We start from the raw sequence: 15,970 nt of genomic DNA on the forward strand, positions 1-15,970 counted from the left end.
AAAGTGCGGTTGTTAATAAACTATTAAATTAAAAATAAATACGAATCAGTATCTTTAAGAACTAAATCCGCGTATTTCAGTTCTTTAATTCGCTTTTAAAAACTCGAATTAACTTTGAGGTTATACATGTACACGGAAATTATAATTAATTTTGTCGAAATGGAAAGCTCTATTTACTAAAACAGTTTTCGTTCATATATTCATATATAAGTACGAAGATATTTCTTGATTCAAAACATAAATGAGCTCAAACTCAAAGGAATCCAAAAAAACACAGTCTCTAAAAGTAACAAAAATGATTTCGGACGAAAAAAGTGAATGTACACCTGCAGAAGCTAAAGGCTCAAAGCAAGGTGATAGAAAACAAAAAAAGATGAAAGACATTACATACAATAAATTCATTGTTGATAGTGACAGTTTAATAAGATACCGCACTCGGGTTTCGTTTTCACCGATTCACTATAAGTCTGAATCGGCATCAGAAATCAAAAAGGAAAGCCTCGACAGTTTTAGAATACGTCTCCCAGCTTCATATGACGCCATAGTAGAATTTGACGACTCATATCTACCAGAAAATTTTAAATCCTCGGCTTACGCCAAATATGAAATCTGCTTTGACCAGATTGAACAGTACAAAGAAACATAAAAACTTTGTACAAAATGTTTGTCATAAGTGCATTCACTCAAAGATTGCGAAAACATCGACATCATTCTATGCTTCGTTATAACAATTTTTTCACCTCACCCCCAAACAGGGCAAATATGAAAAGAGCCAAGGGGTTAATTGCAACATCAAATCTCGAATTTGCCCCATTACCAACCCAGAAGATCAGTTCTGTCAAGAGTTTTACAAAGCCACAACTACTAGATCAGATAATGGGCGGTACATCGTACGACTACCACTAGAGCCAGAGTTTCGTCAACTGTGCTCCTATTTAGCCATTCTAACACTCCATAAATTGGCAGGAAATACAATGTAAGAATTTCCTCTGGCAAACGAAGTGTTAAAAACACAAACTTATGTAGACGATATCCTGTCTGGAAGTCACAGTATCATTGATATACAAGCCCTCAAAACCGCAGAGTTTCCGTTGAAAAAGATAACGGCGAACCACCATAATATTTTATATTTAAAATATACCAAATTAAAATTTATTAGATACGAATTTCCTTAAATTCGAAAAGGAATGTGATATCTGACCATTTCATACACTACGGAGTCAATAGCTGCATTATCCGCCATAACAAAGCGATAAATTTTATTTTCTGTGGCAAAACTTTTCGACTCCGCAGAATGGCTTTCGCCAATTACGATACAAGTGAAAAGTCAAGTAGAACAACATCGTTTAGAAAAGTGGTCCGCGTGTAATCTGAATGATATCTCACGGATACAAATCTCATGTTGGGTAAATTATGCCCCAGAGCACAGAGTCGAACGGCACTGCGACCACAAGCCACTTACTAGTAGAAAAAGCAAAAGTGGCTACTTTAAACACAATAAGTCTACCACGACTTGAACTATGTGGAGAGCCACTACTCGCCATACTTGTGTCCATCGTACAAACGCATTTAAACATGGCACAATATAAATTATATCTATGGTCCAATTAAGAAATTGTACTAGCCTGCTTAGAAAAACCACCACATGCATGGAAGACGTATATTTCATATATTTGCATTTGACGACATGTATCCAGTGCTGATTATTCTGCCATTCTAGATACAAGAGGGTGCAAGCCCCAGAATCTTGCCACCTCCACTCTCTGGTGGACTGAACTCCAATGATTAACAATTAATCTCCCGATTCTTGGCCACATGATCAAACTTATAGAGCGACTCAGAATTAAAGTAAAGGAAGCACCTCCAATATACCCCCGATGCGATTCAATGACGCATCTGCTCAAGTGCACTAGTTCAGCCGAGAAATATCATTGCTAAGAGACTCGAAGCCGATTGATTAAAAGACCTCACTTTTAGTACTAAGCCCATTTCTGGAAAGTTCAGCTAATGACTGACATACAACGAACGTCATCCCATAATCACGTTATACCTAAATTATGTCCACATACCAATGCTACACGCCGAGCACCGCCTCATGTAACAAATATTCCTCCAAGAGTTTTATATTCCCCGACTTAAACCTCAAATAAAGAAGTGCATTTACATGTGCATGGATTGCATAACGTACAAGAAAAAAATTAGAACGCAGACAATGGCAACACTTCCACCTAAACGTTGCAACTTCGCTCTGCCTTTTACAATAACAGGTGTTGATTTTGCTGGAACTTTCCAGATAAAGGCTTCAATGTAAAGGTCTTCCACCTTAATGAAAGGCTATTTGGCCGTTTTGTTTGTTTTACGACAAAAGCTGTTCACCTTGAGCTGTGTACAAATCTGACGACAGAGGCTTTTATCGCGGCATTCGCTCACTTCGACGGATGGCGTAATTTTTCCTCAAAAATAACGAGTGACAACGGAAAAATTCTTATTGGAGCCTAAAGAGACACTGAACAGTTTGTGGACGTTATCAAACAAGTCTCAACGGAGATTGTACATAAGTACGCTCCTCAAGGCATTAATTGGCAGTATAACCCCCCAAGTGCTCCTCATATTAGTGGTTTATGAGAATCAGCGGTAAAAAGCTTCAAATCCCACTCCATAAAGGTAGCTGGAAATTACAAATTTAATTATGAAGAATTCACGACACTATTAATTCGAATTGATTCCGTTCCTTATTCCCGGCCAACCACAATCCTCTAGCAAAATCCCTCACAATTTCGCCCCCCTAACTGCGGGACATTTTCTCAAAGGCGTCGATTTTAGCCATACCTGAGCCATGCGTGGAGTCACTCTACTTATTAAGCCCATGGGAAAGAACCAAAATTCTCCATCATAATTTTATTCGCCGATTAAAAGAAGAGTATCTAAAGGACCACTACAAAAGGTACCGCTGGAAAGCTCCAGAAAAGGCGTTAAAGGTTGGCGGCCTGGCCGCATAGAAAACTTTCACCATGGCTCTGATGATCACATCCAAGTAGTCGATCTCCGTACGCAAATCGGAACACTAACTAGACCGCTCGTAAAGTTATGCTTTTTACCCACATCTGATAATAAACTAAATCCCTTAAAAGGTTGATCAACCTGACATAACGTGGCACAAATATCTAAATCAATCAGTCTAAATAATTTTTTTCCCATATAGATAATTATGAACGAAGATGCACCAGCGCCAACAATACGTTTCGACGTTAATGGGCCACGTCCTGGGGCAAATACAGTGCTCCGAACCACGGCTATCTCAGTCTCTTCAATCGCTCCTCGTAGGGGCACGCGCCCACTATCCACATCAATATCGCTGTCTGCGGAGCTGAACCGCCTTCGAAGCATGCTTTGTCGTCATATTCAAACGTATGTCACCCATCCAACGACAGTTAACTGCCAAGGCACACGAACACTGCCTCAATTGTTTGACGCACACCCATGCAACAACTGCATGCGAGTCTGAGGGCCTGTGTCAAATGTGCGGTAAGGCATATCACACGCTTCTTCACCTCACCGCGATGAGCGACGGTGGTCGACTAACTGCCTCCCACCGCCGCGGCGCAGTCAGGCGACCCCAAAGGAACGCCTCACCAACACCTCGCCGATACAAAATTCGATTTGAACAGTTTGCGTTACATAAAATCTAGTAAAAAGAACTTCATAATTGTATCAAATTTAAGGTTTTATTAAGTATAGTTAATGATCCTATTAAGGTCAAATATGCAATGTTTTTTTAGATAAATTGTTGTCGTTTTGAAAGTAATTTCATGATACCACTTTCATAGAAACCGTCGTCCATGTTGTCAAAAAACTGGGATAGTCGATTTTCGCAAGCTTTTCTTGAGGCGAATTTTAAGTGTTTTATTTAAGATTATTCTAAAAAATATTGTCTAAGAATTTTTTTCTTGGTATTACAGAGGTTGAATGCTGCTAAAATAAAGACTGAATGATATTTTATAATCAAGAGGAATATTGGTAGCATGATATAATATGTATAATACTGTCATATTTATATTCTGAATCATATACATACAAGGTGCGTTTCAAAGTAAACAGTAAAAAAGTAACAAAGTAAACTCTAGTAGCGCCATCTATATGTCGACTAGTGCGTTAGAATCTTGTAAGTATACTACTTACTTACTTGTTTTCTATGTATACATATGTTAAACATGCACCTCAAAATGTACCGTTCCGGTAAGTTAGTTAAAAATATGATTACTTACTGTGGTAAATTTCGGTTCATTATAGTATTGTATGGGCATATATTTCGCTTTATATTAGTCAAAAGGCAATCCGACTTCTTATCAGCTTCTGCAAAATAATATATTCGTTTGTTATCAAAAGCAAGCATACATTATATTTTCACATTATATACGTAGTATATGTATCCAATGAAATTTTTTTACACTTTCACAATCAAGTTTTATTACAATATGGGTTTGCCTAATGGTACAAGAACGAACATTTTTTAAGGTACACATTACAACCTTTTTTTAACAACACGGCATACTGCTACGACACTACCATCCCCCAATAAATTTCGAAATGCATAACTTAGGTAGATGTACATATTTATGAGAAGTTCCCTTATTATACAAGGTGCGTTCCAAAGTAAACAGTAAAAAAGTAAACTCTAGTAGCGCCATCTATATGTCGACTAGTGCGTTAGAATCTGCAATCCTTTGTCAACTTCCAGTAAAAATTTCATGACATTTCATCTATTGGAAGTGAAGTTGTTTTAAGTGTCAGTACGTTTTTGTCATCGGTGCGAAAATGAGCTTCGAACAAAGAGCCAACATTAAATTTTGTTTTAAAATTGGTAAAACTTTTACCGAAACGTTTCAATTGATGAAACAAGTTTCTGGCGATGATTGCTTATCCCGTAGCAGAGTGCACGAGTGGTTTCAACGTTTTCAAAGTGGCCGTGAGGACATAAATGAGAAATGAGCCGAAACCGAAAAAATCGCGCCTGGAGAAGTCAAAAGTAAAGACAATGCTGGTTTGTTTTTATGATTCCAAGGGTATTGTTCACAAAGAATTTGTTCCACCCGGCCAAAACGGTATTCTACCTTGGATTTTTGAAGCGTTTGGTGCGCCGTATTCGACGTGTTCGGCCCGAATACCGCGAAGATGGAAGTTGGCATTTGTTGCACGATAATGCGCCGTCTCATCGATCGACGCTTGTGGCCGATTGTTTGACCAAAAATCACATTTTAACAATCAACCACTCCCCGTATTTACCTGATATGGCACCGTGCGACTTCTACCTTTTCGGAAAAATGCATTTGCTGATGAACGGAAAGCGTTATGCAGGCGTGGAGGCCATTCAAAAGGCTTGCACCGGCATACTGGCGGCCATACCGGGCAACGAGGTAAAACACTCGTTCGACATGCTTTTGGACCGTGAAAAAAGCTGTATTACAACAGAAGGAGACTATTTTAAATAAAATTAATTGATTTTGCCAATAAAACCATCTGTTTTCTTCTTTTTTTTAAAAGTCCTGTTTACTTTCGAAAGCACCTTGTAGTATTCAATAACTCAATAAAGAAAAAAAATATCAATAAATAAGCGTTGCAGCAATGATCTTGCGACTATTACAGAAATAAGGGCTAAGTTCGGATGGAACCGAACATTTTATACTCTCGCAAAGTCAAACGGTATACTCGTTTGAGATAATATATATATTTTGCTTGATTTTCATAGTGTTATATGGGAAATAGGCGTGTTTGTAATCCGATTTCGGCTATTTTCGCACTATAACATAAAAATATGAGAAGAATGTTTTATATCGAATTTGGTTCTCGGTTAGCTATTTTTTATTATATTAAATTCGGAATTTGAAATCAATTAAGCAGATCCCAAGATATGGGGTTTCACCTAAAAGTGGGCGGTGCCACGCCCACTGTCTAATTTTGAACGTGGTTACTATAAAGTCGTCTCATACCATCCCAGAGATAAAAATGCAAGGCTTGGTTTATCGCGCATTTTCACGCTGTCGATAGAGGTGCTAAAAGCATTTGTTCACAGTGAATTTCGTTATTACAGCTTTAGCGGTTTAGGAGATATGCGCATTAAACCTATTAGGGGGAGGTACCACGTCCACTTTTTAAACAAATTTTAAACTGAAAATGCCCCACTGCAATGGGATCCTGTATACCAAATAACAGTCTTGTACCTTGTTGTGGAGCTTAGCTATGGCAATTTATTTGTTTTTGATCAATAGCGTTTTGTGGGCGTGGCAGTGGTCAGATTACGCCCATCTGCAATACCAACCGTCTTGCGGTACCAAGAAATATGTGTACCAAGTTTCATAAAGATATCTCAATTTTTACTCAAGTTAGAGCTTGCACGAACGGACGTACAAACAGTCACCCGGGTTTCAACTCGCCTCTTCATCCTGATCATTTTTATATATTTATATAATATAACCCTTTATCTAACTCGATTAGTTTTAGGTGATACAAACAACCGTTAGGTGAACAATACTATTATATTATGTAGCCACAGGTTGCGAGAGTATAAGTTGTTGTTTATGCGATTGATGCTGTGCGTAAACTGACATTGCAATATCGTCATGTTACCTATCATGAGATAGAGGCATTACATTAGGTGGGACCAGCATACATTTAATATTGCATGAACATTTGACTGTAAAAAAAATTTTTTCACGTTGGATCCACACAAAACAATAAAAAAAATACGGTAGCGGTGCTTCGAAACACGTCTATGACATCGTGACCATTGATGAATCGTAGACTTACCCGTATGAGCCCGAAAGAAAACAGCAGTCGACTGTATGGGTATTTCAAGATGAGTGGAACAAAAGTTGTTTGCGTACGTAGCACTTCCAAGCAAATGGAAAAACTGGACATGTCCAACGCATGTTTTGGAGCTACCATAATCAGAGTGACAAATTCGACAATTGGATCAACATGCAAAAGTATTTATAAAGATTTTACTGGAGAATATTTTAAGAAACAGAAAAGCGATTTTCGATGAATTTGTCTTTGTTCTCTCATCCCGAAATATAAAAGGCAACCCTAATATATATGGATTTTCAAACATTCGGTTGACTTTAAGTTTTATAACTGGTAAATATGTGAGATATCAGCGAGCATTTTTTTGTTAACAGTAGGTGATGATACTAAAATTTACTACCCTAGCCGTCATATTCATTGACAACAATATACACCGTTCTCACGACAGTCGGGTCTACGTAACCGGAACGGACCCGGATTTATTCCGGCCAAGGACTGTCAACTCGGTAGAATCCTGCCGGTAGAACAACAACAACAACAATATGCATCGATTAATATTACTTTAACCCTTACGTTAGTAACAGGGTACCAACCGCGGTGTATTTGTGTGAATAGCTTAAACAAAATTCAGTATTTCATTTTAAGCTCTCAAGTCGTCGTTTTTTAACTTAAAAGAAAGCTATTTGTGAGTTCATTTAATTGATTTATTTTTTATTTTTTTTTTAAATAAGCTTAAACTCTAGCCATCACCCTATTAGCAACCGGGTACACAGTGGAAAGCATAAGAAAAAAATTGTATATAATTTCTATTAATGAATGCAACTAAATTTTATTAAAAAAAATAAAGAAATATCACCCTTTTTTTTATAATTAATGACATTGAATATATTGTACACCCTTTAAATGAGTGCTCGTCACACACAGGTTGGTGACAATTGGCACAGGCCTTACGTGTCTTTCGCCGTCTTCTTATTGGCAAAGCATTGCAGACATGACAAGATCCTGTTACTTTTTTCCTTCCGGTTTTATCTTTTGGAGTCTCTGCACCAGGATTTATCACGACTGTTTCTGTCAGGATATGGTTTAATACACTTTCAATGGCATTTTTGTTGAGAAGTAGGTCATTACTCGTGGACTCGCCGTGCGATGTTCAATCATCGGTAATGCAAGTTCTTCACTTAGCTTAATATTTATCAAAAAAATTTATTATTTCTGGTTTTCATTTAGCGTCATCATCAACTGATATATCTGAATGCATTGTAGATATCAGAATGACAGCTTTCTTTTTTTTTATGAACGTAGGAACACATGGTAACCTTTTCCTGAAATCCAAAAACTGTGGAATACTGCTCCCGTGTCTTATTCGCTATCATAACACTAGAGATGTAAGATTCATTATTTTTTAGCATGCCAACAATGGTAATATTCCATGCAGATGTTTCTACCACTACCTCGGTACGGAGCCGCCAATTCTTTCACTACTCTTTCACCCTGATTTTTTTCTCGAGTATTATCTGTTTTACCATGGTACATAATCCTTTGCAAAGGATATGCATTTTCTGCATCACAAATCCACCAGATATTTATACCATACTTAGCTGGTTTCGATAGAATATATTGAGTAAATCCAGTACGGTATCGATAAAGCTGTTCGGACAAGAATTGGATTGCCACATGTCATGATCTGTATTCGAATTATTTGCTCCAGCACAAATCAAGATTCCGAAGAACCAATAAATTTCGGGTATCGTAACGGGTTTCCATTGATGCTGTAAGTTTGTATGGTTCGGATTGTACTCTTGGAAAATTGTTTCAGCTTTTTTATTAGTGTGACGGACGATTTTATCAACCATTTCGTAAGTAAATATTTTTTTGAAAGTCTCGCTAATTGACAACGTTTCCGTACTGCGATGAGGCCTACTCCGCTGGCGTACAACATTATGAGCTGCGGTCTGATGCTGAGTTAGTGGAGTTTTGTTCCACACTGTTTTATCTTTGGCAATAAAACTCCCACATGGTTCTTAAGCTCTTCCTAAAATAATAATAACAACATTAATTAATTATTTAAGAAAAATAATTATTATTTCAATCATTGCTAAGAACAAATATTTTACTACCTTCAGGCTCAGCTGTTTCACTTCATTGTCATCATCCTAACTCTCGCAAACTCTTAACTTCTTCTTCTTCTACTGCTGAATTCTCTTCAGCGATTTCTTCTGTGTCTTGAAAATTTTCTGGTTGGTCACGCACTGAATTACCTTGTTGATTTTGATGTCTAGCTATCAGGAACCCTACTCGAATCACTGTCGTGTTTTCCTCAAGTACGCATTCCTTTCGGTTGCACTTAACCTAATGAAATAAATATTATGTGTTATACGTCGTAAATAATTACAATTATATTGAACAAAATTGTAATTAAAATATTTACAAATGTTAAATATATGTAACGTTTACTTACCGAGCATAGTCAGCTCTCGATAACTGTTCCATAGCTTTATTTTTCACTGTCAAGAGAACACCAAATGAAACACGTCTGATCCCACAAAAAATCTGTAACATACTAAAAAATGCTCGAATCTAGTGCGCGATAGAAAACAAAGAAATAACCTTGAGTTTTTCTTTCTCTCTCGAACATCATCTGCTTTGCTCCGAACAATAAAAGCCGGCCGACTACCTGGAGTGTCCCAAATAGGTTTCAGATGTCATTCATGATTCTACGTTATTATTATTACTTTTTTCTTTAAATTGTCACTGATTATTAATATTTGAAGAAAAAAACGGTACCCGGTTGCTAAAAGACGTCGGTAAAGTTGGTTACTAACATAAGGGTTAAGGAAAGTGAACGAATTCACATGCATGAATATTTGACTATTAACATTAAAACGAAAACAAGAAAACACGTTAACTTCGGTTGCACTGAAGCTGCAACACCCTTTCGATCGTTCAGATTGTATGGCAGTTATATGATAGAGTGATCTGAACAATATCTGTGCAGAATACATTGTTGCCTTAAATAATAATACATGTCAAATTTCATGAAGATACCTCGTCAAATGAAAAAGTTTTCCATGCAAGCACTTTATTTCGATCGTTCAGTTAACATGACAGCTATATGCTATTCATACCTTCTATACAACTTCTTCGGAGATTGCATTATAGCCTTAAATAATAATCAATGCCAAATTTCGTGAAGATATCTCGTCAAATAAAAAAGCTTTCCATGCAAGCACTTGATTCCGATCGTTCAGTTTGTATGACAGCTATATGATATAGTGATCTGATATGAACAATATCAGTGGAGAATATATTGTTGCCTTAAATAATAATCCATGCCAAATTTCGTGAAGATATCTCATCAAATGAAAGGGTTGTCCATACAAGTACTTGATTCCGATTGTACAGTTTGTATGGCAGCTATATGCTATAGTGCTCAGACTTCAGGTGCAAAATTTCAGATCGATAGCTTAAAAACTGTGGGACTAGTTTGTATATATACAGACAGACGGACATGGCTACATCAACTCAGCTCATCATGCTGATCATTTATGCACATACTTATTTTATAGGGTCTCCGACGTTTTCTTCTGGGTGTTACAAACTTAATATACCCTGTTCAGGGTATAATTATTAAACTTTATAACCGCTTATACTTTTTATAATCTAAAAACATTTTGCACAGAGTCTAATCAACCAACAGTTGTTTGTAACTGCTAAAACTAATTAAAATAGGTGTAGTGTTATACACATACATATTATATATAAAAATCTGAATGAATAAACGAAATGGATCTTTGAACCGCCCACACAATGTCGTTACACGAGGAAGAAACCACCAGATGCAATAAGTTCGGAAATAACCGAACATTTTATACTCTCGTAAGGACCAAAGCCGGGGAAATACTTTTAGATCTTGGCTAAACTTTATATAAAAAAATGTTGCAAAGGAAGTTAACATTCATTATTCGAAGAAAGAGTGAAAGGATTACAACTGTGTTTGGTATCTTATTAACTTATATTAGAGGGCATAGACTCACTTAGTCTCATTACTATATTTTGCCTCATATCCGAGAATGAAACCATTTAATTCAAATAAGATATACATATGTATGTCATTTAAACTTAACCAAAGCGGTTACATTTAACATATGGGTATATGAGAAAAAAATGAATGATAATAAACTTAGACCACGGGCCACACCGATTTCATTCATATTCAGTGACTCACCACATTATACTTGTATTTATGAAAACATTTAAAATCTCACATATATAAACGGCTTAAAGTCAGCTAGAATGGCGGAATTCATTATATCGGTTGTAGTCTAAAAGCCAGTGGACGGCAGACTGTACCAATAGTAATATTTTGCTAAAAGATTATCCTATACCTGCCTTACATGAAACCGGAAGCCATTACGCCAAGCGAAGGTAGTATGACGTCACTAAGGTAATACAGGTACGAAAATTAGAAAAATTTCTTAAGTCTTTAAACAAAGCTGCAGTTTAGTCAGATTAAGGGGTACAATAAATGCAACGCCCAAAATTAATGGCAGACCATTTTGTGAGTTATTACCTCGTGGCAGACGATTACTGTATTACTTACGGTCTAAGTATATTTTACTGCTGCAGTTAATAGGTTTAATGTAAATAACCCTCAAGCCACTTAAGTTATGGTAAATCAGCCAAACTTGTTCAAAACAAATATGTTTAGCATTAGGAGCCGGTATCCACATTGGACAATGGGCCTGGTACTGCTCATATTTAGGTGAAACCCATATCTCGAGGACTGCTCTACAATTACAATCTACATGGGGATATGCCAACATCCTCTACAACTTCCGTAATAGACACTCAACTATTTTCAATTTCGATGTTTTCTTCGCTTGTTGACGTGATCGCACCTCTAGGATGCTCATCGTCATCAACATCTTCTCGGCCTTCAGTAAAGCGCTTGTACCACTTATAAACACTTTTTTGAGGCAAAGTGGACTACCCAATGCCATAGTCAACATTTCAAGTGCCTTGGAGCACTTTATTACATTTTTAACGCAAAATTCAATACATATTCTTTGATCCATTTCTTACAAAAGTCAAAAATCGAAGAGCACACAAAAACGTGACAAACCTTTTCTGTGGTCAAAAACAAACTACTAATCGAAATTGGCTCCTAATCAGGGGCGTAGCTACCGCCGTATTTGCCGTATCAATTATACGGGGCCCCCAAAGTGTGTAAGGAAAAATAATAAAAACTTTCTAATTTATTTTATTTTACAAATGACAAAATTCTAAGCAATTCCTTTTTTTGCCGCCTTAAGCGTGCGTTCAAAAGTTGGCAACACTCTACATCGTTATGGCGGTCTGCGGGACTTCCCCGTTTTTCTTACTTCATCTTCAACTCAGCGGGGAATCCCCGGGAATCCTTCATCGATATCGCGATGTACGTGTACGTTGCTGTACTTTGCATTGGATGTTAAACCACGGAGTGCAGTGCACTGTTTATTTACGCGCTTTATATAAATGTGCATTACATTGTAATTCAGTACAAACAATAATGTTCTTCTGGTTTAGCAGTATTAGTAGCGATTTGTAAAAGAAAGCTGCGCTGAGAAAAGAAAAATTAAACAGAAAAGGGACGAGGTTATAAAAAAAGTGCCCAAAATTTCTTCATTTTTTCAGAGACAAGATACTGTGAGTGATTTAGATTGGAAAGGTAAGTACTACCCAACCCATTTATTAGGGGCCCGTAGTGATAAACAAGGAAATCTTTTAATTTCGGTCTGTCCATCTGTGCGTCACAAAAAGTGGTCTCCCCCCTCGATTTTTACAATTATACTGTTTTTAGGGTTCCGTGCCTTGATTAAAAAAAAACAAAATTCTAACTTATCTATAGGATCGATTTGTTTTGTTGTTTGTCTATCAGTCCGTATCGTATCGTTAATTGCGTGTTGAGAACTTCAGATGTGCAGACTCGGTTTCGGGTTCTCGTTTTGTATAGCCACTACACTACGCGCTGCGTTTAAATAGCACGCAGGTGTATAGTAATGCACGGACGGGCTGCAGGTGATTTTGTATCTACTAATAGGTACGAGCACAATCCGCGTAGAGTCTGTTTGCGTCTGAACTGAACACTCTCTAACTGTGACCCTTAGTAACGTTATTTATTTATATATAACTCTTTTTAGTTTAGTATCAAGGCATTCGTATTTATTTTTTAACAATTACTCGTTTATTTTTAGATTCTTCTGAAGCATGTTCTTCGTCAATTATCCATCCGGAAATAGAAGAAAGCCAAGCACATACTTTATCGGATGTCCATCCAGAAATCGAGGAACCCCAAGTCAACGATTCTGATATATCTGCAGATTGTAATATAATTTCATCAGATAGAGGAAATTTTGGTGACAATTTAACTAAATGCGAACGAAAAATAATTTTTAAATTATGTCCATTTAAACCACAAGGACCATTTCCAAAAGTTTCAGAAACGAACCGACCTTTTTCGGCTTATTATAATATTATTCATATTTCAATCAGGCAGGCATAAAAATTATAAGACCATGGTTATGTTATTCTAACGTTTTAAACAAACCGTACTGTCACTTCTGTTGGTTATTAGCAGATCGTCAAAACAAATCGTACTCCTCTGCTTGGGTTAACGGTGTTTCGGTTAGAAGCAATTTCACACAAACTATTCTTGACCATGAAAAGTCACAGCAGCATATTAGTGCCTCACTCTCTTATAATAATTGGTTGCAAGGAAATACCATCGATACTCTATTGAAAAGTGAAATCGATAGTAAAATTACATTCTGGAGAGATGTACTGCATCGTATAATTAATGTTATAATTACTTTAGTATCTTGTAATCTACCTTTGAGGGGGCATGATTCTGATTCTGGCAATTTTATGGCAATTTCACGTCTGCTATCTAACTATGATGCAACTTTAAAAGAACTTCTTCTAAAACCGAAAGGTGAAATAAATTATTTAAGCCCTACGATTCAAAACGAAATTATTAGTTTGCTTGGTACCACCGTTAGGAACAATATTATCTCAGAAATTAAAAAAGCTCCATTTCTGACAATAATTCTGGATACAACACAAGACTTGTCAAAAATTGACCAACTATCTGTAGTTTTTCGATATATCTCGGTTACAGAAAATGATGATAATGTGCCTAAAGAAATAAAAATCTGTGAGTCCTTTTTAGGATTTATAGCAGTAACCGATTGCAGTGCTGCAGGTCTGAAAACTGTCATTTTAAATTTGACTAAAGAATATCTAATTGATTTGACTAAATGTAGAGGACAGGGATACGATGGAGCAAACGTTATGTCGGGTGTGTATGGAGGATTACAAACCTTAATAAAAGAGCATGCTCCAAATGCCGATTATGCGCTTTAACGCACGCGCGCGCTTTAAACTTAGTTTTGAACGATGCTGCGAGACATGTTCGTGAAGTATCGACTTTTTTCGATAATTTAGAAAAAATATATACTTTTATTGGCAATAGTATAAAACGTTGGGCTATGCTAAGTGACGATTCATCTGAAAAATATTTGATTACCCTTAAAAAGGTATGTCCTACCAGATGGTCTTCTAGGAACGACGCTTTATTAGCAGTAAAGAAAAATTGTTTACTAATCATGAAAACTTTGTACCAACTAAATTTAATTTCAAATAAAAAAGATGAACGTGAAGAATGTAAAAGTATATTTAATATTTTAGAGTTTTGATTTCTTAGTGCTCGTTACATTTTTTTCTTTACTATTTGAAATTATTAATCCTGTTTCTAAAGCTCTACAGCATGAAAATAATGACTTACAGAAATCTAGTATTTTATTAAGTAATCTTTTAAATAGATTGTGCCAATTAAGAAATCAGAATTCATTTAATAGTTTGCTAAATGAATCCAAAGATTTAGCAAAAGAGTAGGGGGTAACAACTGTTTTTAATAACAGTAGGCGAAAGATAACGAAGCGTTTTTTTGATGAGTTATCACAAGACGAGAGAATTTCCGACCCGGAATCCTATTTCAAAGTCAATGTATACTATTGCTGTTTAGATATATTAATTTCTCAAACTAAAGAAAGATTTCAGAGCCTTAGCAACCTGAGTAGTATATTCGAAATATTACAACCGGAGAAACTCCTATCTTCTTCAAGCGAAGAGATATTAAACGCTTCCGGAAAACTGTCTGCTTTGTGACCAATTAAAGGCTCTAAAAACATGCTTAAATTCTGAAATTAAAAAAATGTATTCCATTAAAGAACTCATTGAATTATTGCTAGTAAAATTCAATAGTCTTGTATCCAGTTTTCCCGAGGTAATCACAGCATGCTTTTTATTCTTGACCCTTCCAGTTACAACCGCAACGGCAGAAAGAAGTTTTTCAAAATTAAAACTAATAAAAAATTACTTAAGAACTTCGATGGGACAAGAACGGTTGTCAGACATCTCACTATTGTCCATAGAGGCAGAAACTTTAGAAAAACTAAAATCATCATCAGCCACAAATGATTTAATAAATCAGTTTGCCGAAAAAAAGGCAAGGAGAGTGAATATTTAAAATTCGATTTTTATTTGTAAAATGGGTAAATTATGTGATAAATAAATATTTCTTCTCACAATATTTTTTTTCTTTTGTGAAAAATCTTTACCTCCATATAGGGGCCTCCAAAAAAATTTTTATACGGGGCCCTGACAAGGCACGCTACGCCACTGCTCCTAATGCAAGCATATGGTATGTGGGGGTTTGATAAGTTATGGTCCGATTTTGCAATTTTTTTTCTCGAGATGTTAAAGTTTTATCCCGATATCCTGATTAGTGCTTGATTTGTATACTGGAAAGTGATAGAATCAGGAATTAAAAATTTTGTTGTATAGGAAGTAGGCGTGGTTGTGATTTGATTTCGTTCATTTTCCCACGGTAATATAGGAGCAGGTCCTGATATATGGGGTTTCCCCTAAAGATGGGCAGTGCCACGACCATTGTCCAATTTTAATACCGGCCCGTTTTATCATCATTATACATTAAACACACAATTTTCGTCCAATCAACATGTCAACTTAAAATACGCAGTTTTAAGAAAAATATATTTTTAATAGGAGATGCAAAACATCAAATAAAGGTTCAAAACTTCCTTCTAATGAACAAGATTTAGGAGTGTTA

General features: G+C 36.2%; 1 protein-coding gene and 1 long non-coding RNA gene across 6 annotated transcripts in view; both read right to left on the reverse strand.

The window, feature by feature from the left end:
• The window catches only part of LOC106623482 (MPN domain-containing protein CG4751), a 263,160-nt gene that overhangs the window by 15,465 nt on the left and 231,725 nt on the right, over positions 1–15,970 (reverse strand). For all 5 annotated transcript variants that reach the window (XM_070106622.1, XM_070106625.1, XM_070106623.1 and 2 more), the window contains one exon: positions 4,266–4,353. In XM_070106622.1, the coding sequence (XP_069962723.1) occupies positions 4,266–4,353 (88 nt within the window). The remainder of the gene's footprint in view (positions 1–4,265; positions 4,354–15,970) is intronic.
• Positions 7,505–9,985, reverse strand: LOC106623483 (uncharacterized). Its single transcript, XR_001330989.3, has 3 exons — positions 9,260–9,985; positions 8,919–9,150; positions 7,505–8,833 (listed from the first exon to the last, which is right to left on the reverse strand). It is a non-coding gene; the product is annotated as an uncharacterized lncRNA (long non-coding RNA).

The sequence above is a fragment of the Bactrocera oleae genome, chromosome 3 (assembly GCF_042242935.1).
Source record: "Bactrocera oleae isolate idBacOlea1 chromosome 3, idBacOlea1, whole genome shotgun sequence".
Classification (NCBI taxonomy): domain Eukaryota; kingdom Metazoa; phylum Arthropoda; class Insecta; order Diptera; family Tephritidae; genus Bactrocera; species Bactrocera oleae.